At 44.6% G+C, this 26,584-nt stretch overlaps 1 protein-coding gene across 6 annotated transcripts in view; it reads right to left on the bottom strand.

Annotated features, from left to right (window-relative positions):
- Nucleotides 1-2,227, bottom strand: part of CNKSR2 (connector enhancer of kinase suppressor of Ras 2) — a 220,812-nt gene extending 218,585 nt beyond the window's left edge. For all 6 annotated transcript variants that reach the window (XM_055802894.1, XM_055802895.1, XM_055802896.1 and 3 more), the window contains exon 1: nt 2,095-2,227. In XM_055802894.1, coding sequence (XP_055658869.1) covers nt 2,095-2,158 — 64 coding nt within the window. In that variant the 5' untranslated portion in view covers nt 2,159-2,227. The remainder of the gene's footprint in view (nt 1-2,094) is intronic.
- Between the last annotated feature and the right edge of the window lie 24,357 nt (nt 2,228-26,584).

Here is a 26,584-nt window from a genome sequence, read left to right as displayed (position 1 = left end):
ACCAGACCTGCCCAGGGCTGCTGGTCATACTCATTTCCAGGCTCAACTTCTGCAACTAGAGTGGCTATCTAGATGGTCTTCCTCAAACAGTGCTAGTCAAAGGCAGGTGCTTTATCTCTTCGCACCTCACTCTAAATGAAGGTTCATCTGCAATTCAGAATACAAAATGAAGAAATGGAAACTTGAAGCAACATATATGTGTTCGCTCAGTGAAAACGGAAATACTCCTGAGAAACAATAGAGCATTTGCATCAAAATACAGGTTAAACACTACAAAGCAAGCTTCATAATCCAGAAAGCAGGCACAACTGCAATAACTGCTTTTTTCTGTAAAGTTCACATAATTATTTTTAAAACCAGATCTACAGCTCTATGCATTAGACACAGGTTTCTAACCACAAACCTTTATTCAACCTCATAATTTTTGATGTTATCATTTAGTCAGCCTGTTGTTTTTTAAATAACTGATTTTATATTGATGCAATACAAAAGCAGAGCGCACAATGTATGTCACCTGTCATTTATGAGAAGCATTTGAGGTATTACATTTTTGAAGTGTTTTAAAAATGGACTGTCTGCAAATTCATTATTTTTTCTGTATTCCCCAAACATGGGGGAGGTATCTCAGAAAGTGATATGAAAACACTCCTAGACATTTTTTTTTTCCCTAGAAGTAAAAATTTTGGAAGATAAATAGCTGTAATAAAACATTATGAAGTTGAAAAGTGTTTGCTTTTAATACTGATCATCTGTAAGCTCCTTCAAGTTTTTTTTATTAATATTTACTGATTTCTTAGGCTACAAAGTATCACTTTATTTTTTATTATATTTATTATTCTATGGATTGAGAATATTTCAGAAACAGCAAAACTGTGTTTGTTACTGAATGTAATTATAACTCGACAGCTATAAATGCCAGGACTGAATAACTGAAAACATATGCTATATGCCTGAAATTTTAAGGATGATGAAACTGTCACATTAGTAGCACACAGCATGTTATAAAGAACTCCCACAACGTAGCAGTTGTTCAAAAGTTGTACCCATCCGGTCATTCTATCTTTATAAGAAGATATATAACACTAGATGATGATTTATTCATAACACAGCTGCAGCCCAACCTAAAGGTAATAAAAAAAAAAAAAAAGCAATCAACCAACCCCCCCCCCAAAAAAAAAAACCCAAACCAAAACAAACAACCAAGCACCACAAAAGGCTTTTTAAATTACAATGTTAAAGCCATGTCGGTGCACACAGAATAACAGAAAAGCATTTCCAGAAAGCCCAAATTTTATTCTCCTCAGGCTTTATTTTGAGGGAGGACAGGTGAGGGAGCAGAGGCAGAGCAGCAGTGCAAACACCCGGCAGCCCCGCGGGCTCTCCCCGCCTAACGTGAGCGATGGCTGCACATGCCGCCCCCGAGGACGGGGATGGCGACCCCCGCGTGCGGGCGCCCCCGGCCCGGCCGGAGCAGCGCGGCGGCGCGTTCTGCGGCGGCGGGGGGTGCGCGGTAGCGCCGGACCGACCCACCGGCCCCGCCGCCTGCGGAGCCCGCTCCACCGCACCGCGGAGCGCGGCTGCAGCCGAGCCCCCCGCCCGGGCGGGCGCCCCGCGTTAGGTCAAACTTTTATTTCGCCCGTCATTTCGCACCGCGGCCGCCGGGACCGGCCGACCACGCTCCTGCATCCCCTCGCTGCGGCGGGGGGGCACACACAGCCCCGCCGCCACAGCTCGGCCGCCGCCCGCGAGCATCCCGGGCTCCCCCGGACACAGCCCTCCCCCGTCCCCTCCCACCCGGCTTTATGGGCCGCCGGGGGTCGCCAACCGCCCCCCCCTCTGCGCCGGGGGGCGGAGGAGGGGGGGAAAGCGCGGCCCCGCGGCCCGGGGCCCCCGCGCTGCTCCCTCGCCCCGGCGGCGCGGCCCCGACGGCCTCCCCCCGCCCTCCCCAGCCCTCGGCCGAAACGTGGGGACAGCCGGCGGTGCCGGGAGGCGGGACCCCGGCGCGGGGGACGCGGCGGAGCTACCCGCACCTGCGGGGATGCGGTGGGGGGTGACGGGAGAGGGGCACCGCGCAGCCCCGGCGCCGCTCCTCACCTTTCATCCAGTCGACGACTTGGCTCGGCGACCACTTACTGACGGGCTCCATGATGAGGGCCATGGGGGGCGCGGGGGGCGCGGGGCTCGGGCGGCCGCCGCTCTCCGGGCGAGGGGCGAGGCTGTGCGGGGCGTCGGGACCGCGCTGCCCGGGGCCCGAGCGGCGGCGGCGGGAGGAGAGAGACGCTAAATCCCCGCTTGCCTCCGCTGCGATCGCTCGCTCGCTCGCCGCCTCTGTGCCTCTCTGGGGATTTCAGTTCATGTTGCCGGCACGGCGGGGAGGGGGTGGAGGAGGAGGAGGAGGAAGGGGGAGGAGGCGGCGGCACGCTCCGACGCCTCCCGCCCCCGCGGACCCGCGGGCAGCGGCGGCGGCTCCCGGCCCCGCCGAGAGGTTGGTCCCCGCTATGCCCGGCTCGGCTCGGCTCGGCTGCGCCCGGCTCTGCCCGCCGGCTCCCGCGGCTCTCCGCGGCCGCGGCTGCCGCGCCGGTGTCTTTTTCTCCTGGCGGAAATGACGAGGCGGCTCCTGCCACCCGAAAATATCTCCAAGTGCAATGGGAAGCGACACCCGAGGGCCGCCCGGGGCGGGGGCGCGGGGGGGCCGCGATGACTCGCAAGGTGGCGCCGCCGGGGGGGCGCGGGGTGGGCGTGGGGCGGCGGCAGCGCCGGGCACCTGCTCCCGCCGCGCCGGGGGCAGCGGGGGGCGCCTGCGGGGACGCGCTGGCGTGCGGGGGGTGGGTTTGCTGGGATTTTTCCCTGGAAAAAATGCATCGCTGCGTGGGCGGGAAAAGTAATTTCTATTTATTTATTTATTTGTTTGTTTTTATTTTTTTTTAGCAAGGCCCGACCGTAAAACGGCAGTGACGGACGGTGCCGCCGCAGGCCGGGCGGGGGGCGGCCGGGCGGGCAGCACCGGTGGCTGGCGGGCGGCCCTGGGCCGGGGCCCGCCGGGGCGGGGGGCGCAGCAGGGGAGCTGGCCGGTTGCTGCCCCCGCCTCGCCCCGGGGGTGCGGCAGTGGGGCAGGCTGCAGTGCGGCCCACCGGGGCACGGACCAGGCAACTTCGGCAGGGGGAGGGCACCGCCGGTGCCTCCTCTGCCCTTGCTGTCCCCTGAGTTGCACCGCCAAGGTGTGGTGGCTGCGGGTGCCAAAAGCCACTCTCCCTGCAGCGGATCGTCTTCGCTGGAGCCGTTCATCTTCCCCTGTTGTGTCCCCCCCAGGCTGCATCATCCAGGAGCCTACCCCGAGGGGGCGATTCCCACAGACCACGCTCCTAGGAGGCCCTCCCAAGCGTAGAGCGACTCCTCCTAGAATGGCGGTGGGTGCTTTTCAGGCACCCTTCCTTGGAGCCTCCGCTCCGAGGAGGTGGCAGCCCCACCTCCAGCAGAGCTCCAGGCTGGGGATACATTCATACCACTAAAGGGTGCTTTCCTGCTAGCAAGCTGGCCAGTGCACAGCTCTGCCTGCATTTGCATTCACCCTGCTTCTCCTGCCAAGGCTGAGTCGACAGCCATCGAGATGTTCCCTCTGATGGTGTCTACTGCTGAACACCAGCTGCTGACGCTGACATTTAATATCTGTACGTCAGGAAAAAAGAGGATTCCCTCCGCCCCGAAGTGGCAATAGCAAAGGAATGCCTCTGCATGGCGTGGGCAAGGGCTGAAGCTCTCCCATTTTGGTGCATGGGGCTGAAGCACCAGCAGCGAGGGCCGGTGAGGCACTCATAGGGTTGGTAACACCTCTCCCTGGAGACCCAGGAAGAGTCTCCCTAGCAGCATTAGGCTCAACCCTCACTTTGACAGTTGTACTTGTCCTTGAGAATAAACTTCTTTTTATTGAAAACTGGAGCTTACACACTGTAACTTCCTCAAATCTGGCTCTAGAGTTGTGTCTTCTGTGTCATTTCCCGCCAACACACTGACAAGGCCATCTGCGTTACCTAAAGCCACTGGAACAATAAACTTCACTTGCAAATTAAGGCTGACTTTTTTTCTTTATGAAAGGCTTTAAAGGTATGCAGGATCCTTACATACTGAGTTATTGTTGTTGAAAGAGCATGTCATAATTTTAATTAGAAACCAGCAGTTTGAAAAGGTTTACAAGTAAACAGCTAAGGCCAGACTAAAACCTGGCATGTAAATTTGTAACACCATTGTGTAATTCTCATTGTGCTGAAAAGTTCCTCGTGGGTGAGGAAAGGGGAAGTTAGTTCTCAGTAGATATGTATGAAGTCCTATGGTCCGTAATTACGGCATGCACCGGGATCCCTATAGCTTGCCAAGGTAATTTGTAGCTAAAGTGAGTTTTTCAGTAAAGCACCTGTGACCCAATACTGTCCCAGTGGTCAGTGTCTGTTACTTTTAAAGCCCCTTCATAGTGGTTGTAGCAAATTATGGAATGGTAAAAGGGATCTTACTCCCCCAATTCAGTAAGCCAATGATGTGTGGAGCATGGGATCTAATTATGATTCTTCGCACAGACCATAGCCATCTCATAAATACTGGGGTCAATCCCACTGTTTTACTTAGCTCTTGTTTCAGTCTCACTGAAAAGCATTGGCTTGGCTATGGTGGGGAGGATTTGGCTCATTGTAAGTGATGATAAAATTATCCAGCCATGGTATTTAACTTGATGACCTATTACATCAATGAATTCTGTAGTCAGGACATGTGCTACATAAAAGCATTTTTTTAACTTGCTCTAAATTTATTACTGCTTGATTTTATTATTATTCTCTTTCTAGGGTAAGAAGTCAAAAGGAGACCTGAATGACTTTTAATGCTGACCTTCTTAAACTGAAGTGTCTCAGCCAAAATGCGTTAACCAAAGTCTTTTGGCTGTTTTCATCTTTCAGTTTAGTGGCCCATCATCTTGCCGTCACACCTGCATGAGTCAGGCCTTTTATGTAAAACATATAGGACAGGCTTCTGCAGAGACACTGAACTGCAGAATTATGTTCTAACTCGTCTTTTATAATTACTCTGGTCCATATAGTGCATGACTGTGATTAAAAAAATATAAATATACATGTCCTTGTTAAGTAAGTCTCAGTTTATTAGGTAGTAAACATAAAAATAAGTACACAGTAAAATTCAATATTGAAAGAATAATAACAGGAATGAGTTTGCAGCTGAAGTACAAGCCTGAAGGCAGCAGTATAGATTATATATCAGCTTAAATATCCATTCTCCAAACATCCATGGACATAGATGGACAGCTCCAGCAGGCAATTTCAGGCACACACACCTCTTGGATCAGCACTTAAGCCTGCAAGCTCACAGAAGGTGTTGCCTTTCTGTCATGGTACATTGTCAAAAACAAAACTCCCTAGAGTTTGGCTGGCAATCGTAGCTGCTACAGCAATACAAATTGTAAATAATACCAGTAAATAGTTCAAGTATGTCTGCTAATATACATTTTGTTCCTGTTCAGTCAATAGGAGAACTTCTGAAGTAAGGCACTGCTCAGCCTGAATAATGGCAGCAGAATTAGATCCAGGTTTTAACACTGGTACATTAAGTGGGCATTTGGGCAATGTACAAGAAGCCAGACTCAATAGCAAGTGCCAGTGACGGGTACAAGTGTAACTGTGGGTTCCCCAGAAACTTCATGGACTTTCTGCTAGGCATCAACAACACTCAGCAATGACAAGTTGAAATATTGCCCTGAAGTTATGGAAAGGAATTTTGCTCTCAAAAGATGTTGGTTCTAGTGCTAGGTGTTAAAGCAGATTTTTTCAAGGGGAAGGAAAATGAGAACAAGTGGAGGTAAACTAACAGTAACAAAAGCCGAGGTCTGATAAACCCAGTTGGATTAAAAAAAAACCAAACAAGCGAAATGAAAAAGCTAATACTTTCTTCGAGTTAGGAAAGTTTGTGTTTATATAACAAATAAATTCCTGATTTTTACAAGGGAGGCTTTATTTCATAAGACTCAAGCTCTTCCATCAGTATTAGCTCATGCTACAAATATCTCCTTTGTATGCTGTATCCATGTTACTAGAGCCTATTTTCTTCCACAGCTTGGGACAACATGTAAAGCAAATTGCTACTCTTCTTGAATAAAGACACTGGGATTGTCCCTTGCCTGGTAGGGCTGCCATCTGTCCTGTGTTCCCTGGGGTCTTTCTGCTGTCAGCATGGTGTCTGCACTGATACCTCGTCAATGCAAGGATTGCTGTCCCTGCCAGGGCAGGCATCTTCCAAGGGGAAGTGGGAATGACAAGGAAGGGAAGGGAATAACAAGTAGCCTTGGTGGCAGGGGGCCATGGGCAAGTAAAGGAGGAAGAGGAAGGTCCATGGCAGAGCAGAGGTGCAGTGAGACAGTAAGCCTCTGAGGAGGGTAGAGGCAGGGACAGATGAGGGAAGTTGAGGGAAGCAAAGGGACTTAGATGGAGTTCAAGACTCAAGCCAATTCAGAGGGACACACCGTGCTGACCAGTTGGCCCTGGCGCTGGAGCAGTGGGGCAGTGTGAAGGCCCTGGGGTGGGAAGGAGGTCTATCCCAGCTGAGAAGAGCAGACAGCTCTGTTGCCTGTGCCTCAGGAGACTGCATGGCTCACTGCCCCACCTGCAGCCAGCTGTCCCTCACTCCACATCCATGGGGAGCCTCTGCTCATACAACAAAGAGGTCAAGAAGACAACGACACTCAATTAATTTGGTGCCTATACTGAGATGTCACTGTTTCCTTATTTCTCACCACTCCTTCAACCTGCCTGAAAGCACATCTTTTAAAATAGTATTTCAAAAGCAAATTATCTTGCCTTTAAAGTATATGCCTTACATACCTGATGGTGACATAAGTGTGTGTGGGGGTGGTGGTGGTGGTGGTGGTGCAATTGATATTGTTTTTGTATAATCAGAAATAGAAATCATAATCCCACAAAGATGTTTAATAAAGTATTCAGAACTCAATTAAGGCTATTAAGAGATTAGAAATTAGATTAAAGGTGGCTAAAGGGTAAAAATTCAAGGACTTCAAACACCTTTTATAATACAAAGGCTCTTAAAAAAATGAAGAGGCTGAGAATTTCCCCAGGAAATTCCTATCATTTTAATTAGGTTTCTTCATTTAAAATAACAAAAAGAAACCATTCCATACACAATTTGAGTCCTACTGCCTCTCTTAAACAGTGGACTCAAGTAATTGCCTGCTGAGACCTCCTCCTTCCCCAGGTTTAGGGGGACATGCAAAGGCTTAATAGATTTTGAAGATCAAGAGGGACCACCCCAGCCATCTGATGTGTCCTCCTACGTTATCGCCTGGCAAAGAATTTCTCCCAGCCTCTCCTGTGGTGAGGGGAATTATCTTTCCTCTGATCGTAACTCCTCTCCGCACCAAATTGTATCCATTTCTTGTTTGCTTCCGTATGGAGTCAAGTGGCTGGTTCGTTTTGTTGCTGAAAAGAACAGGCATCCCTGGCAATGTGACGGGCTCTTGTATCTCTGTGTCCTGTGGTCACTCCCAGCCGAGGCTCTCGGTGCAGCTGATGCTGCCATGAGGAAGGGGCAATGCTGCCACGGGGAAGGTACAAGCTGGTAGCAGAGGGGCAGTGGATGTGTCCCTGCAGATGCAGAGGGCTTTCTGAGAGCATTAGCCACCCAGCTGGAGGTTTTGGAGGAGCTGCCATCTCAAAAGAACAGTTTTCTGTTCCTTCATGAAAATAAATACACATAGGTGGTATTATGTGCGCCTTCTCGTTTTCTTTTTTTAGGCACGAGCTCAAGGAGGCTGTTTGTTCAGCTATGGTGCTAGGCTAAGGCTTGATCCATGCTACTGTGACACAAATGCCCCACTTGAAACAATAAGAAACCCAAGGGAAGTGTGCTTCTGTGCTAAAATTATTAGAAAAAGATTGTAAAAGAGCTACTAATTATTAGCATCAAGTTCCACTCATTATTAGCATCACAAATGTAAAATGGCTGCCCACAAGAGTCAGCTTGGAAATCTCATTAGAAAGCAATCTTACCATTTAATTCCTGCTTATAAACACTATTTTATTACCTTTGGAATGGTTAGGTGGCTTGGCTAAAGGCAATGGGTGGCTCCCTTTGAGGTATATCTTATTTTTGCTAATGAATTTGTATTAACAAAAGAATAATAAATATCTGATTCTTTAAGCAATCCTGAAAATGAAGCAACATTTAGAATTGCCAAAGAATGTAGTCATCTAAACTGCACACTGGAGTGCAAAAGAAAAAGAATAATGATACAGTAATATAAAAAGGGCAAAACCATAATGAGAAGGGACATTTGTCAGTATACTCAGAAAAGCACAATCTGTCTCTCTGGTAATTTGGTGGAGTACAGAAAGTATTACATGCTATATTACAAGTATTACATTTTATTTCTGATTTCAGGAAGCATTGCCATATGTCTTCAAAGTCAGACATGGCCTCTTAAATGTAGTGTGTTCTTTATTCGTGCTGTGCGGGCTGCATCCCTCTTGGACAGTATTTATTCTGAATAAATTAAAGAGAGTATAAATCTTCCAGTGTCACAGACTTCGTATCAGCCAGCTTTTGTGGATGAAGTGGGCAGGAGCAATTTGGCTCCTAATGACCAGGGAGACTTGACAAGTTTGCTTTATTTCTCAGACTTGACAACTTTATCTTAAAAGCTATTGTTATGGAAATAGTCCTGAATTTCATAGCCTTAAGAAGCATTTACTACTTTCAAATGTATTTCATGGCAAAAGGAAAAAAGACACATATTTTCAAATATTCCTGGTATAAAGTGGCATATCTGTTACAATTAAATATGCCCTAATGTGTCCTGATATTGCTATGATTAGAAGCTCTTTGAGATTTCATACATTTACATGAAGCTTCACGTTTATAGCTCAAGAAATTTGTGACCTAAGGTCCTACTCCTATGAGTTGTCCTTCATCATACTCACATTCCCCCTGGACCTGTGTTGGGACTGTACATAGACCTAAAGGTCCATCCATATGGTGTCACATTGAAATCAAAGGGAATTTAGGGAGACTGATGGTCAAATCAAAAGGATGCCTGCAGACCAGTATTAACTGAAGTACGTTAGACTTACTTAAATAAGCAAAGTGTTCAGATATCACAGTGGTGCCATAGTTTGGACTTTTCTATACCACCATGCCATTAACATTCTTTTTGTACTGCTGTTTACAGCCAGACCTGGTTAAAGCGTAAGAAACAAAGATAAGGCAAAGGAATATGCTTTATAAAAGGGATGTATATGGAATATTTTTGCAAGGGAAGGGACTTTTCTATTGTCAAAGAATTGTAATAATGAAGGAAAAGTATTAGTATGGAAAAAAAATGATGGGTCAAGGTGAAAAGGTGACATTATAAAAGGAGTGAAGCAGAATGACAAGGAAAACACTATGGGAAGCAATAAAATGATCAGAAGAAAATATTGCAAGAACTTGGGAAAAACAAAGACCGTAATAGGAGACAAAAGCAAATGTATGTATGGATCAGTCTGTAGGTACAGTTCAAATTCAGGATGGGGAGGGTTAAGAAGAGTGAGAAAGCAGTGAAATGGAAAGGTATGGAGGAGTATTGAAATTGGGAGGAAATAAAGGAGAAAATATATTAACATCAAAGCAAAGAGATTTGAAACATGGACAGGTTATAGAAGAAAAGGATTTTAGGAAGGCAGGTAGATTGGGCAGGAAGGATTTGAAATACCTGAAGTGACTCAGCAGGAATTAACCCATAGACAACGAGTCAAAATAACTTTAATTAATCAGAGAAGTAGGAAAGCTTCTCACAAAACATACCCAGATCAAGCACTAAACAAAAGTTTTTTTGTTGTTATTTTTCTTGTTCCTTGGAGGACTAGAGCTAATTAATTGAACCCTGCTGAATTAAATGTGCCTGGCTCATTCTCTAGTACTGGTCTCATAGCATTAAATAGCCTTTACCTCCAAAACCAAGCAGCTGCATGCAGCCTGCATATTTTGAATGGTTCCTGGCCGTGCTAACACCTAAAGAGCGCTTGGGACCTGTTCAGGAGGTGTTAGCTGGCATAACCCAGAGCTGTGCTGGGGAACATTTGAGCAGTTTGTTAGGACAGACATTCTCATGCCTGGAAACGTTCCAAGACCTTGATAGATTTACTGCTGGGGAACGGAGGACGGAGCCTACATTCATACCACAGGCTCTGGCATTGCTTTCCAGGTCCAGGTTCACGCTTTGCCATACTTCGGCATCAGACTAGAGCAGGCAGCATCCATCCCCCAGAGCAGTGAAGCCAGGGCCTGGACAGTCTCCAGCCGGTCACCCAACCACTGTACTTTGGCAAGCAGCAATCAAGGATGTCCTGCAGGTGTCATAAATGCCAAAAGAGAACCCCAGAGTGCCCTGGAGGTGACCTGAAGAGGTGAGCTAAGCACAGCCTCAAGGAAACAGTTTACAATCAACCGGAAGTATCACAACAGTTTACATTCCCACAAGGTATCCCTGTAGAGGAATGAAGGCAGTGGTTGATTAGCATTGATAACATGCAGCTGTGGGTTGCCTCGAAGGCAGTGGGTTGATTGACATGGACCATGTGCTCATTCCCGCTAAGTAGTTAAATAGCCCTGAGGATTGTGGGAGAGGGGGTCAGTTAGGGGAGGAGCAGTGTGGTCTGACCTCTGGAGGCAGGAGATACAGCACAGACAGTAGAATCTGACCAACGGTAAAGCTTTGTTGCAGCTTGATAACTTCTTTGTGCTGCAACATATTCCTACACGCCTGGGTTTGACAAAGTAGGAGAAGTAAGACTGACAGTCAATACCACACTACAGATAAAGCCATTTTCTTTCATTTGTTGGCTCCTTCTAGCTTCACAGCTTCAAAGTCCCAACTGAATGTTAACCATCCTACTACCCAGACAGTTAATCATGAGTGCTGCCCCAGCCCTGCGATCTGAAGCTTTTCTTTCTGTAGTTGGCAAAGATGAGCACTGGGAAGCCAGGAAATAAGTCACAGATTGGAAACTCTAGCAAAGCTCTCCATTGCTGTTTGAATAATTGCTCAGCAAAAATGGAAGGCACAGACTCATTTCAGGTTCCTCTAAATATCCCAATTTTAAAAACTCTATTAATCCCAGTGACAGCTGGGTGTCACACCTACCTGATCTAACCTTTTGAGGCGTTTCCGTTGTGTTCTTCTCTGTAGCATTCTGAGCATTTTAGAGAATTAAATAAGTCTGCTATATAATCTAATTAGTATCTATCTTTTGATCTCTTCTTGCTCAACATGGGCAGGAGAAGAAGGTACATAATTCATCTAGTTTAATTATTATTATTATTAAATTTATTACAGTGGGAAAGCAATGATAGAGAGGAGTCCTGAATTTTAGCCAGAGGCCATCAATATCTGTGGCTCTTCCAGTCCCTTGAGGGAGGGAGTCCCAGAGAGAACTTCCCTCTTATGATGTTGACCAACACTGGAGAACTTTGCATGAACATATCCAGTTTTGTTCAAACAGCTGTTCGGGTGCAGGTATGTGGCATAGGCGCATATTAATGTTTGCACTGCTGCAGTGCACATGGTTGCATACCCGAAATGGAGCTGCAAAAAATTTAAGACCTGCCTTGCATCTGTGCACAGGTTCATATCAGAGGTTGCATAATGCGTTACACTGATGTGAATTCCTACTGTACAAATGTGGTCATATGACTTTTTAGAAATAAGTCATCTTGCAAATAGTCTGGCATGAGTCTATTGGGACTGCTGAAGGTCAGGTCAGAGTCTGGAGGCACCACAATGATATATTTGCACGCTTTCCCTTTCTTTGCAGGTCAGCTGCTGTCTCTTGAACTGGCCTGAATTTTACTCCTCTCCAGAGTTGAGATTATTCCTAAATTGACTCAGTTGCATCTGTCCACTCTGGAAGTCAACAATGCTCAGAGCCAAGTTGGCATACAGTGGCCCTGGACTGGGTCTCCTACCATCCCCAGATGAAAAATAAAAACCACAGCTAAAAACCCTTCCTGAAACCTTTATCTGAAGGTAATATTTCAGAAACATGTGCAGTCTACCTACAGAAACTTCACTCTGATCTGATCATTTGACATGGGTCATACGCTGTGCAGGCCAGTGATGCTGGGAGGGACAAAAGCCCTTGTAGTCCTTGCTTGCCCACCAAAATCCCTATGTTTTATATCCACTCACTATGTGTCACCTTCACACTGCAGGTACTTAGACCCAGCCTGTGGCTGTAGCACACTAGCCACTGTATTTGCGTGTCAAACAGAAGAGGAAAGCTGCCTGTGTAATTTCACAGGCAAAGTCTGTAGAGAAGGAGGCGCAAATGCTTCTCCAGCCTTCAGAGATAATTCTGGTATGACTTGAATGGTCATCACGACCTGAATGACCACGATGTGTCTTTGTTTTGATGAAAGCTTTGGCAGCCAGCAGCAGTACTCACTAAGCAAGAGCGTGCAATGTGCCTTAGACAACCAAAGTATGACCTTTGTCCATAGTTCATGTCAAGAGGAAACGTACTTCCTGCTGGCAGTGCTGGCAATGAATCTAAGATGAATCTAAGATGAACTCAATGTGTTGTATTTCAAAAATTACCAGTCATCCCTGTTTTCCTTTCAGTCCGGGAAAGAAAAAGTAACAGCTCAACAGGGGAAAATGTTGAGCAGGTTTTACTTCTGACACATCTTTCTGCACTCTACATAAAACTACCATCACCATCTCCAGTAATTACTGGCTAAATTCTTCATAAATGTTTAAAGTGACGTGAATGTATCCCCAGTTTTCATGGCACCTGTCTCACTGCTGGTGCAAGAAATCTTTCTTATAGCTGCCAATAGTCATGGAAAAACTCAGTGGGTTACAGAGTAATGATTTACTGAAGAAGCAAATGAATCAGCATGTGAAAGATAAAACCTTGCTGGTTAATATGCATGTATTTGAAAGATATAAAAGTCTTAGGGATGAATTTTATTTGGGGCACTTCATAGGGGCTTGCATACTGTACTGAAAATGCAATTACTATGCAAATGCACACAGTAACTGTGGAAGGAATTTAGGGTATAGCTGATGGCATCATTCTTTGTTTGAGATCACAAACATTATTTTGACCAACTGATCCAATGTTACTGTGAGAAGCTAGAATTTATGCGATCTTTTAACTTGGGAGAGATTTTTAAACATGCAATAAAAAGTATTTTCTGGATATTATTTTTTTTTAGCATTGCTGCTTGTATAATTTGAGGCATTTAACTAGTAACAAATTACTAATAATGAACTTTTAAACTAATTAATGAATAACTAATTTGGATCTCTGTAACCATTATCCCACATCTGCTTAGACCTGTGCTAAACACTTAAATAGTTCTCTTTTGTTCATCCTACCTCATACACGCCACTTTTGTGATGAAGAATCGAGGAGATGCTTGACTGGAACTGGTGGGGAGTGGTGCTGAGTGCCTCCCCATCACCGTGTGTGATACAGCTGCCAACCCAGAGTGGGCAAGTTTCCTCTGCAGCACTGCCCTGTCCTTTCTTTCTAACAGGTCCTTTTCCTCTGCGCTGTTAATCTCTCTGACCAGCAATGCAGGCTTGCTTCCAAAGCCTTTTGTGTTAGCGTTCATTCTAGTGGGTCCGATTTTCCTCTGAGTTAAACCCAATTAACTCCAGAATAACTCCATTAACTTCAAAGCACGGAGCAAGTGAGTATTAATTGTATGGAAGATGGAATTTAGTGTATTGACTTCGGTAGCGTTGCTTTCCCCAGAACACCCTTGCACGTGAGGAGAGAGCAGGAACCGCATCATTCATCACTGCCTGTTAATATCGAATATCTGGAGGTTTGTTTTAGTCTCGTCTTTGTCACAAGCTTGTCAAAGAGAAGAGCAATGGGTTTTTTCACGTTTTTGAAAGTTGTATAATTTTTCAATTTTGCTACTTTGTCGTCATGACCTTTCTGCCCAGAAAAAGATAGTACTAGGATAAATTGTTCTGCTCTTTTTCTCCTAAAAGTCAATTAGTTCGTTTCATCATAATGTGCCAGAAGTCTCTGTCAGTCACAGTTTTCTAAAGTAAAAACTACAACAGAAAAACACATATCAAAACACTGTGCAAATACAGTGGTATATCTATAAGTTTTTGTATTGTACTCTTTGTTTTCAGAGACTAAAAAGAGGAAAGAGGGCGAGGAAACACTGGAGTTTTTTGAAGGTTAGTTTTACACTGATAGCAATCCAATGCACTGCTCATACTTCGAATAAAGCTTCAAGATATCTCAAACTATTTACCCTTTATATATATATATATATATGAAAAGTCAAGTGTGTTATAATTTGTAGTCAAGTGGCTAATTAGAGGAGCTCAAGGTCTCAGAGAAAATTATGTCAGACTGTAAAAAAGGATTGTGTATATTTGCACCCGATTCAAGGCACTTATAGTAGTCTACAAGAGTTAAAAAATTAATGAAATTAGCATTTGTCAATCAAATATTTAATAGGAAGTTCGTACTGGGGGAAGGTTGATTTTTAAAAATGCTATGTTGGGAAAGGATTGACCAGTATATTCCTGAACTCCAGAAGTATTTTTCCATAGCTACGTGTCCAGATTAATGCACCAGACCTTTTAATATGACATTTGAATGCAGGGAGCATGTAGTATATGTTTCTGCCACAGAATGGAGCAGGCAGACTCACTTAACTGTTTCCAGTCTTTATTGCTTCATGGTATTCATATGGATAACTCTGTTAATTCCCACCTACTCTTGAGAAGTACATTGATGTCTTAAGTAAGCTGGGATTTTCTTTTCCTGCATGCATGCATTTGTGCATATTTGGGATTAGTCTTTAAAAGCTTTTCCACTCTATTTGTCCTGGTGCTTGACATAACCACCTGTCACTGCCTTCATATTTATATAACATCTCTCATTCAGGGGACTCAGGCAGTACAAGTATTAATACGAGAAAATGGACAATGTTCCTCTGAAATATTTATAATCCTCTTCTTGCTGAGGTAGAAAATATGGCACACAAAATCTAAGCAACCTGTGGGGCACACACAGCTGGCAGCCCCAAAGTCCTGGCTCGCAGCCTTGTAAATGCAAGCCTCTTTTCCCCTTTTAGACATTTCAGAGGGAAAGCCTGTAACTCCCAGAGGTGTTCCCAAAAGCCTGTCCCAGAACAATTGTGAGATTTTTATCTCACAGGATTTGGTACAGTGAGAAACCCAACAGAACATCCCAGAAGGATGCCCTGACTTACTGGTGGACAGAGAAGGCAAGCAAGGGGGAGCATCTGTTTTCCCCCAGCATGCTCAGGACAGAAAGTCCCCTGCTGTGTGGGATGCAGGAGCAAGCAAGAGGGGCAGCCCTGCTCTGCCACCCCTCTCTCTGAAGCTGGACCCTGTGTGGCATCCGAGTAGCTGGCTCACATCAGCAGGGATGCTGTACTGGAGCACCCAGCTCTTCACTCCTCTCACGAAGGAGGTCTTCGCAGATCCACCCCTTCTGTGCATGGCGCCAGGGAGAGCACGGCTGTGTATTATTCAGTCCTATACTGACTGCCTGGTCTCTGTAGCTATTCGGTTCCCCCTTCAGCCTGACTGCTCCGTGCTTTCGCAGGCCTGCTGCCCCATCAATGTCTCTGTGCTGCAAGGGGAACCAGTAGTCGGGAGGGAGGTGCATGCAGTTGCCTCTACTTGGGGTGAAATTCAGATGTAGTTGCTTAGGGAGCCCTTAAAATTTTGATTCCCTCACAAATTAAGTCTATCCATTCAACCAGTATATCAGATAGAGAATTTAGCAAGGATACATTAAGTAGCTAGTAAGAATGTTTTCAAGTAGTCTCAGATTTTATGTTTTCCAGATCCTCAGAAGTGTACAGAAATCTAAAAATAAAGAATTTAAACAGTGCCACACTTCTGTACTCTCGCAAGTCTTTACTTTTTCCAAATATTTGGTATCACAGAAAATACTTTTAATTCTTCATCCTCTGTCTCAGCTGACCCTCTTTTTCCTGGTTTTGCCTTCTCTCCCAGGCTCTTGATTACAAAATGTTCAAAATGCTGGAGCTTCCTTTCTTGTGTAAGTTCCCTGCATATCTGCTTTTCCTTAGAAATCGAATTTGAGGTCACCTGCAACACCTTGGCACAGTTTAAGATGTTTTGTATGTTCACATTAAATAATCTAAACTTACTACAAGATGCAAGGTTTAGTAATGAAACCCAGGGAGTTTTTTAGCAAAACCAAAGCCATTCTGTGCTTTTCTTGATATAATTCTAATATTCTATAATTTTCTTGATGTAATTCTAGAGCTTCCAAAAAAAAGCCAGATCTTCTCATCAAAGGGGTGTTTTCAGAGGGAACCTAGAGTCCAGCTACAGTTATGAAGATGTATTATAGCAACAGTATCCATGGAGCTTAGACTTTTCTATCCAAAGGAGACAGGTTTCAATTTTCCCCCCTCTAGATTACACAGCAAATGTAAAACTTCCTTAAAGATGATGAAAATGTGGAGCTGTGTAGCAACCAGAGTCATATAGAGGTATAGATCTTAACATTCACCTTTAAATTATTTTCTAAGCAGTCACTGAAAGAAACTGAAACACACTGAAATCAGTGCTGTGTGGTAGGGCTGCTCACATCCAGATTGGTCAGGTGTGCTTGGTGGTGACACCAAATATTGGCTCCACCCTTGCTGCCCACATCTTATCCTACCACGTACTCTCACACTGAGGCACCAGCCTCACAGCCCACCCTTCCACCACCTCCACCTCTCAATGCCCAGGTGTCTGCAAATAGGGTCAGCAGTGGTGGCGGCTGGGATCCACCAGGTCATGCAGGCAGCAATGGCCTGAGCTGAGCCGTAGGGTGGATGTCTGTGTAAACAGCTACTACTTATAGCTTTGAACAGGCAGTTCCTGGGCAATTCAAATTAGTATCCATATAGGAAGCGGGAGGCTGCCTGGCTACAGCCTTGGAAGTGATTTGTGCGAAGCCAGTGGCACTCCTGCTAGAGGTGGGGAACCCCAGCCAATGTCAGTCTGCACCAAAATAGGTCAAGGCAGTATTACCTTTGTGCTCCATAGAACAAGACCTGCAATGAGTGAATTATTTAGTGGTGATGCACATCCTCTGAATATTCTTGCCCTATTTAGGAGCGCACAAATGAAATAGCTGTTATAAGATTTTTTTCACCATCCTTTACATCAAACGCATGCCAGACAGTTTGGGCAATAGGCTGGTACCTCAGCTATGAATCATTTTGTATTTATTGCTGCTCTCCTTTTTTTTTTCTTTTTCTTTTTATTACTTCCCATATTTTTAAATGGTATGAAATATGATACAATGCAAAACATTAAAATTAAATCAGAAACAGGGCATCAAGAAGTATTTCTTCTCTGAACATTGAAGGGCATTTTGTAGGTAGGATGCCATGAACCAACTTGTAGCTTGTCATCCTGAGGGATCTGATAGAGGTGAGGGCTGGAAAATAGTACTCATACTAAAGCTTGACATCAGCTTTAGCCTGCCATAGTCTTTTTTGATGTACATTGCCATTCTTGCATCCTTTTCACGTAAGAGAAAGAAGTGGGTCCAGTGCCCCTGGGACAAATTTAGAGAAGGTGCATGGAAAGGGGCCAGATTTCTTTGAACTCTCAGTGTAGCTCCCTTTCTGTCTCTGGAAGTTTAACTTCTTAAAACATGCAAACATGGGGGAAAGTGCCCATTAGAAGAGCTCCACGTGGCTGGTGTGCAGCTGGCATGGGACACTTTGCTATGCTTGCTCAGACACTTTGCATATAAGTAGGAGCAATTACTTGTTTTAATGGTAAGATTGGGTGGGGAGACTTGGAAAGTTACGGATAATCAAGTGGTGAAGGTAACAGGCATAAGTTCAAGCATGTTAAACTCCCTCGGACATGTGTTTTCACTCAAAATAAAGAGCCTGGAGTTTGCAACAGTTTAAACAGAATTAAGCTACAGAAAATGAAAGCCATTTTATTCCTACATAAGAGCACCCATATGGTGTTTATCAACCTGTAGTTTAGGCATACTTACATTCCACCTTTATTTGATTAACTTTCCTGCATGCCTTCGTAATAGGCATGGTCTATGATTTTTCAGTTAGTGTAGGGAGCCTAAAGTATACTACTTTTACAAATACCATTCCTTGTTTATAAACTAAGATGGAATCCATTGCTAACTAAAATTGCACTACAATTGCTGTTATAGTTGCTTAATAATCACACAAGATTAAATACTTCTACTTTCAAAGGAAAAAAAAAAAGGACATACTATACTAGGACTTGCTCTCCAACAGAAATAAGCTTTTGTATCTAGGTAAGTATTTTTTTTTTTTCCCCAGAGAATACTGACTCCATCAGGTACATCTATGCTGTCAAATAACTCCCCTGTTCATTTCCAGGTTCTGTCCTCTAATCATCCATGTTTGTCCAATCTCAGACTCAATTGGCACAAATCTACTAGTTCTCCCCAAAACAAAAAGTGTGCATACTTCTGGTGATGCTTGGCCCCGGGTCTGCTCCGGGAGGGCAGTGTGAGTGAGGCTGGACCAGATCTGGCTGCCTCAGGGTATGTCTGTTGGCAGGTAGTGCTGTGTCTTGGTGTGCTCACCACAGAGAGAGCCCTTTGGACCCAGCGGTAGGTCCCATACACTATACACTTGTTATATTTTTGTTGGACTAACTCTAACATTATGAATGCATTAGATGTGCTGCTCCTATGTTCCAGATGCCATGCTCTCTCTTTATACTGTTTTGTTTTTTTTTAATTTAAAATTAGAGACAACTTCTGGTTTCATGGCATCTGATTGAAGGTACATCTGCAGTCATGTTTCTGTCACTGTTGAAGTGAATTTCTCAGTTGTCCTGACTTACTGTGCTTTGCCTCTTATTATAGATGTGTCTTTGAGCACAAAAACTAGATTCCTTTTTGACAAAAATATACCAGAAGACAGGCTCCAGTGGCACAACTAATGTCCTCCAGCTGCAAGTGAGTCTGCAGCCCAGGGACCAGACCAGAGATGCTTTGAGCTAATGAAACTCACAAATGCAAGTGTCCACTTCCAGATTTAAACTTTGGTTTTGGTACTAGGTATTGCACCTTTTAAAGGCCTTAGCTTCCTGCTGCTGTCAAGTCATTTTGTAGACGTGACTGAATACCTAGAGAAATGGTACTGTCCCAAGATGCACATGGCACTTGGATTTACAGTGTCCGTATTTGGTCACATTGGAGTCCAAGAGATAGCCTTGATTATATCGGTTTTGAAGGGCAGCAACAGCAAAGAAGGAAAAAAATGCAGGTTTGGGAAATGCAAAAGAAGAATTAAAATTAAGAATTAATAAAAAGAAATATATGAGGAAAAAGTGTGTATGTGTCTGCATTAACCCAACATCTCCCTGCTTAGTGAAGCAGGTACCATGCCACAGTGTCAGTGCTTCCTGCCCTGGAGAGTTGCTCCCAATGGTTTCATTTTTCTGGAATGAAATTGGTATGTGTTTGTTGACTTAATGTGATTAAGGGCTTGTCTCCCCACAGACAAAGAAGTACAAAGGCACATGGGCAGGCTGGGGGTGGGGGCAGTAACACTGCCAGAGGAAGGTGCCCTGCCCCCCCCCCCTCCCCAGGCTGTCACAGGAGATGACCAGCCCCATGGCTGGGGGACACCCATCACCATGGGACAGGGGAGAGGCTCTGGGGAGCCTCTTCCAGACTGAGGTAGGCACTGCCTGTGGTGGGATAGCACTCGTTGGATTCAAGGGAAGAACATCTGGGGATTGTGCAGAACCTGTTATGGGATTGGGGTGGAACCAAAGTGGGAAAGGGTGGTATCACGGTTTGAGGAGGAAGAAACATGGGAAAGTAGAGTGAGAAGGAATAAATGGGGCCAGTTGGAGGTTAGCAGAGGCTGATCAGTGCATTCTGTCCTCTGTCCTCATTAAATTCCATTTCTGACTACTTTCTTGGATGAAAGAATCTTTATTCTGTGTGCAAGTGTGTGTATGGGGGGTTTAAGTCCCAGCAACTGGAGCAGGACCATGGGTCAGACGGACCATATGTCTGTGCTGCCACAAGAAGAGCACACAAGACTGTGTCTCACTGTGTGATTGCTAGCAAACATCAAGCTGAACTAGCCAGTGAGCCAGATAAAGACTTGGGAGCCAAGTATAGGAGCAGCCATGGGTCTCAACTGGATACTGGAGAGACCAGAGAGTCTGTACGTTGGGTAGTGGAGGAGCCAGAGGGTCAGAGCTGGTTACTGGAGAGACACTGGCATCTGGGAGTTGACTACTGCTAAGTGCTAAATCTGGACTCACTACCAGAAAGACCAGTTCAGTTTGCACGTGGTTGTCTTTCTGGGCATGAGGCAATGGGACAATCAGGAGAGCCAGGGACCAGCTGCTGGGTGCACTGGGTATCTAAGGCCCATTACTGGAGAGAACCATAGCACACATGTGTGTCTTCATGTGCCTGGAGGGATCCCTACATATACAACTTTTCCTCTGATGTGTTTCACCCTGATCAGCCAGAGAGAGTGAGGCCATTGGTGCTCTTTGTAGTTGTGCAAGTGCAGAGTGTTACAGTCCGTGCTGATCTGTGTGTCCGTCTGTTTATGTGTGTGTGTGTTGTGTATCTGCGTGTGCACGTGTGCACTGGGATCACCCGCTCCACCTGCCTGCTGACCGCACCTGGGGAGCTGCAGCAGCCCCACCGCTGTCCGTCTGCTGTCTGCAGCAGCTCCTTATGTTGCTCACTGCCTTTCTGTTGCACACAAACACAGCCCTGATATTTCTTCCTCCGTTTACTGCTGCAACAGGCTTTCCTCAGGTGGGGAGGCAGGAGCTGTAATCTCCTCCAAGGCTGATGCAGTCAGTGTGAAGTGGATGAGCTGTCAAAGGGGCTGGCATCCTTCCCCCCACTGGGGACCAAACCTGTTGTCCCTGAGGTTTTCCATCTGGCAGGGAAGAAGCAGTCCTGAGGTTACTCCTGAGCTCAGCTCCCCTGTCCTGAATTACTTAATAAAAGAGCTTCCCAATCAGAGATTTTGTTGTTTTCCCACTATGTTAAGCATACTGTTGTTTTTAAAGATGGCTTTATAGCATTTAGCTTAGGGATGGGCATCATCCCATGGCTGATGCAACAGATTTCATAGTAAATTTGTCAAAAATGAATGAGTGTTAAAAACATGCTAATAAAATATGAATAGAATGACCATTTACAAATGTATGAGTCTTTTCTATGCTTATCATAATATAGCTAATTAGGTTTTTCTTAATTATGAGAGCATTCATGTGTTCATTTAAAAACTAAAAGGCAATTTTTAAAAAATTCAATGGAAATTAAAATAATGATTTAAAATTCTAATTTGATCATAGGGATCTGTTTTCCACTGAAAGGACCAGTTGCTGGAGAGTTTTGTGGTTTTTTTGTATTATGTGTGAAATGGCTCTAACATGTCAAATACCCTCTATAGAATTTTTTACAAATTTGAAGGTTTTCACAGACAATTGAAAGTTTGTAATGAAAAATAATTTAGAACATGAGTCTTCTCTGAAAAAAAAAAATAGTTTTAGTTTCCCAAATCATTATCTGACTTCAGCAATCAGCCTGTAAAATTCAAAACTTACTAGATACAGAATGCCAAACAGTCCAATTCACAGCAATCTTTACAGTTGTACACAGCACGTGATAACTGTTTTACAACCCCTGGATTAGGTATGGGGAGGAACTGAAAAACGTGTGCCTCCGCTGCAGACCCTAAGGGGGTTGTATCTTGCTTAGCCTTTTTAGTAGGGCCTGTAGCAATAGGACAAGGGGTAATGTTTTTAAACTAAAAGAGGGTAGATTTAGATTCGATGTTAGAAATAAATTCTTTACTGTGGGGGTGGTGAGACACTGGAACAGTTGCCCAGAGAAGCTGTGGATGCCCCATCACTGGAGGTGTTCAAGGCCAAGTTGCATGGGGCTTGGAGCAACCTGGTCTGGTGGAAGGTGTCCCTGCCCAGGGCAGGGGCGTTGGAACTCGATGATCTTTAAGGTCCATCCCCACCCAAACCATTCTATGACCCTATGGTTCTGATTCTATGATTGAGTAAGTAAACTTTTAGATGTCTCAGTCTGAGCTGAGCACCTTCAAAGTCTGGTTAAAAGAAGCAGGCATTTCTAGAGGATGATTTGTCTTAATGATCTATCTTCAGAGGAAGAGGAATTGCCCTCTGGAAATAACTGTGTCTTTCAACAGACTGTAAAATGATCCAATAGTGAATAATTCAGACCCAGAAATTCAATTTCTCAGAAAATCTACACTTAAATAGATGGCGTCTGTACTCTATGTGCATAAACACACAAGCCCAGAGGATAATGTGACAAAGCAACAAAAGTAATGCTGGGCATGTATGTGCCTGAGCAGAAGTCAGGAGAGCACTGTATGGAGCCACATACTTCGGGCATCCAAAATCACCAGTTATCCCCAGAACAACATGAGAACTTGCCCTGCGGGTATGAAGTGTACCTAGTTTGAGGAGGTCATCCATATGCCCTTCATTCTTTGTTTATAGACTTACATCTTTATGTGATGTAACTTGATTGAAAAAGGCCAGCAACCTTCCCGATACATTTTGTATGGAAACCAAAATACTATGTTTCTGCTCAGCAATTATAGTGTCCTCATATATATGGACTCACGTATACATGTTTTAACCTGAAGCTTAATTGAATGTTACTCCTGCATATCACACAATCTAAAGGAAATTAATGAGAGATGTATAGGTATACATACATACCTAGTGGATTATTTTCTGCTGTGGTACAGCTATCTATACTTTCTCTTCCAGGCATTCCAGTTAGTCATAACTGTAATAATGCTATTTTGAGACATCAAAAATAATTTTCCTTAATCACAGCTGCATATGGTGTGCTACTTTTGGTTGGGGTTTTTTTTGTTTGTTTTGTTGGTTGGTTGGGGTTTTGGTTTTTTTGTGGTTTTTTTTGGGGGGGGTGTGTGTGTTTGGGTTTTTCTGGGTTTTTTCTTTCTTTTCCATGTATAACACGCTTTGTAGCATCAGATGATCTAATGCACCAATCGAACCACAGCTGGAAAATCCCACAGAGAGCAGCTCCAGTTTAATGTGTATTGCCATAATACTTCCGTGGGCTGTGTCCATGCTTTCACTTCCAGCAGTGCACAGGGGACAGCAGTGGTGCTCAGTCCCAATAGTGGGCTCAAGCTTGATGTGACCCATTCTGATCTCCGCCTGGTCCTCTTTGGGTGAAGGATTTGGCTTTGGGTGAAATTCCCTTGGGCGAAACCTCAGTAGGAATGAGTGGCAAAATTCCCACTAACTTCACAGGGAGCAAGATTTTACCCTTAGGGTAAGTTACTGTCCTACCAGAGCCCAGGTTCTCAAGGAAGCCATGTGTCCTAGTACCAGAGCCTGAAATCAGGGCTCTGCTTTTTCCACACAACCAAACAGCAAAGCTGGCTTACACAACCTGAAAATCTGATCTCTTGATTTCCTTTCAGTTTTGTGAAATGCATATGAAACTTTATCTGATGATAGCAGTTTTAGGTTAAAAGTTTTGACTATTTAGTCTTTTGCATTAAACTAACAAACGTGAAGAGACACTGTTTCAGTACTGCTAACAAGTTATATTTTTACAGGTTAACTAAAAACTGTTGCAGCTAGTTGTTGTGCTCAGTATTTTGTTTTATGGTCAAGGAGGAAACAACTCATATATAGAGACAGGTATTTATTTTTAGTATAATTGAAACCTTAGCAGTCTAATCCAGGAGTCATTATTACTCCAGATACAATTATTACAGAAAAGAAATATGTCTGTGCAGAAAAGGTTTCCATCATAGTAGTATTAGTAATACAGCTAAAACTGTGGCATGCACATTGCTTAGTTGATACTCCTTCCCTTGGTGTAATGCTCCTCCTTCCCCAGCTCCACGGGATCTGAGGGCTGCTGCTTTTGCTCAGGTGTTAGAGTTGGAGGGGTTATGGGGAGTTGTTGGCATAACACAAGTCCTTCACAAGGAGGGATTTGGTGTTCACATTGACGATTTCTTCTTCCTCACTCTAGGATCTACTTGGGTTCATTTTTACATGTTAGCTAATATGCTTTTACATCTTAGCACTTTCTTAATTGGTCTGCACTCCACGTCAGATCTGACTTTGCTAAATATAGAGCCTTTCACACATAGTAGTTAGTTCCTTTGTTCTTCTTGTTGCCCCTAAACCCAGTTTTGTCCAGCTCCAGCTCTGCATTTCTCTAGCTGGCGCTGGTGAGTTGTTTATAGCTGTGAGGCCTCCAGTGCCAAATCTGTGCCCCATCTCCTGTCGCCTGGTCCTGGGACTCCTCTATGCTGTACCCTGCTCTCACAGGCCCCAGAGCCTCTGCTGTCCCACCAGGCAGTATTTCTCCTACTGCATCACTACTGTGCAGCCACAAAACTAAAGTGGTACCATACAGTGAGAAGCAAAATGAACCAGATTAGCCACAGGTAGCTGTTCAGAAGAAAAAAATGCAGTTACAGCTAAAGCATGTTAAAATGAAGCTGCAGGTCAGGCAGAGCAAGCTGGACAGGGTTCAGCACTGAGCCTTGGCCAACCCAGCACAAAACCCATGGCCAGATACTGGCAACAGTGATGCCATGTTGCAGAACTGTGCGGGCACACAGTTTTGAGTCCTGCTGTTGAAGCGGATTGCTAGTTCAACATACCGAATGCAGCACGTGAAAAGGAAATCTATGGAAGATATTAATTTCCAGCTCATCATGGAAATGAACTTTTTTAGCACTAGAGAAGGAAGGAAGAAGTTCTCCAATGTCCTCCTAAATCTAGATGGAGGTGGGATGTTTACATGAAATTTATGGGAAGGTGTTGAGGATAGTTGTTGGAAGGATTTAATTTCTGTAAAGATAGGAGTCAAGACTGAAATATCCCCTCTAATGTATATTCACTAATCTTTCAATGTTTTCATGCAGAAAGCTTGTTCAAAGTATCTTTTTGTCTGATGCACCACAGATATATTTATTTCTGTATTCCGGACACTGTAGATACGAATGATGTTAAAAAGACATACACCGTAGCTTTTCTTTTCTCAGGCTTCTTTTGCTTGCACCTTCAGACTTCTCGCTGAAGAATTACTTTGGTTATTTATGCTGCTCAGTTCACCAAGAATAAAGCTGTATTTTCACACAGACCTAAAATTGACTGAGCTCATAAAATACCTCACGCTCTGATTTGTGTTTGTGGTGGAGGCAGTTCTTCATACTTTTTAATGTAGGTCTGAGTCCTTTTGCATCATTAAAAGTCTTATTTAAATTTGTTGTAGGACTAAACTAACAGAAGTGATCTGACAGAGACTTCTTTCCTAGCAGGCCTTGCTTCTGCCATTGAGTCTGATAAATTACTTAAATACTAAACAGAAAGAGGAATGATGACTGGACCTGCTTTATTAAAAGAAATCAAATTAGCAGCAGGGCTGACCAGCTGTAAGCACCCCTCACTGAAGAGCCAGCCCAGTCTGCGGGAAGGCCCCACACATCAGTCTGGATGGGGTTCACAGCCTGGCCGTGCTGCCGGGATGGAGGGATGTGTGGGGATTTCTTGCTACACGAGATGCCCAGTTAGCTGGGGAGAGCCCAACAAGAGCTCACAGAATCCCATGGGGGCAGACAGAATTTCAGGGTCTGGGGGCACACAGCCCGTTTCTTTCACTGCTGAGAACGCTCACCTTGAGCATGCAGAGGTCATTAGGTTAGTGGAGGTGGACTCTATTAATTGATGACATGTTTGGTTTTGGGTTTTTTTGCTTCCTCTGAAGATTAGGTGGGAGAAAGGGAAGGGCTTTCCGGCATGCCTACTTGAGTGCTCACCTGGAGGTGAGACCCCACTTCCCCTTCAGTGGCAGCCCGGTTTAAATCCCCAGCATAAATCACTTCAAACCCAGGCCCCCAGGGAGCATCTGACTTCCAACCTTTTTCTTTGGCCAGGAATACAGGGCAGCAGAAGCCACGAACTAAACCAACCTGAAGAGGTTGACATGCAACATCCGCTGCCAGAGTTGCTCTGCAGGTGCAGACCCACCGATACCCACTCTCGCCGAACGGCTGCCGGGGAAAATGCCCCATGGTGGGTGTCCCCCGGGCTGGACAGTGACTGTCTGGGAGCTTCAGGAGCATACTACTGCTTTTAAGTGTTCAATTTGCATCTTAATCTCATCTTAATCTCATTTAAAGTCCCTGAAGTCTTCGGTGAATATTATCCTGAAGTGTGGCAATTCAGTGAATGTTATGCATGAAAGCTAACACCTTTAAACTTGTTAAAAAGTGTTAGCTGAAAGGTCTGGCATCTTAAATTGAGAGTATTTCAAAAAGGTTGTGATATCAGCATTCTATGGGGAAATATCACTTCTAGAAAAATCAGGAAAATATTTTTATAACGTTTGACATTTTTACATTGAAATAATGGCAAATTCTTATGTTCCCTTATTCTCCCACCTCCCCTCCCCAGCTGGAA

The sequence above is a fragment of the Falco peregrinus genome, chromosome 4 (assembly GCF_023634155.1).
Source record: "Falco peregrinus isolate bFalPer1 chromosome 4, bFalPer1.pri, whole genome shotgun sequence".
Taxonomy (NCBI): domain Eukaryota; kingdom Metazoa; phylum Chordata; class Aves; order Falconiformes; family Falconidae; genus Falco; species Falco peregrinus.
This window is presented reverse-complemented; position numbering and strand designations above follow the sequence as displayed.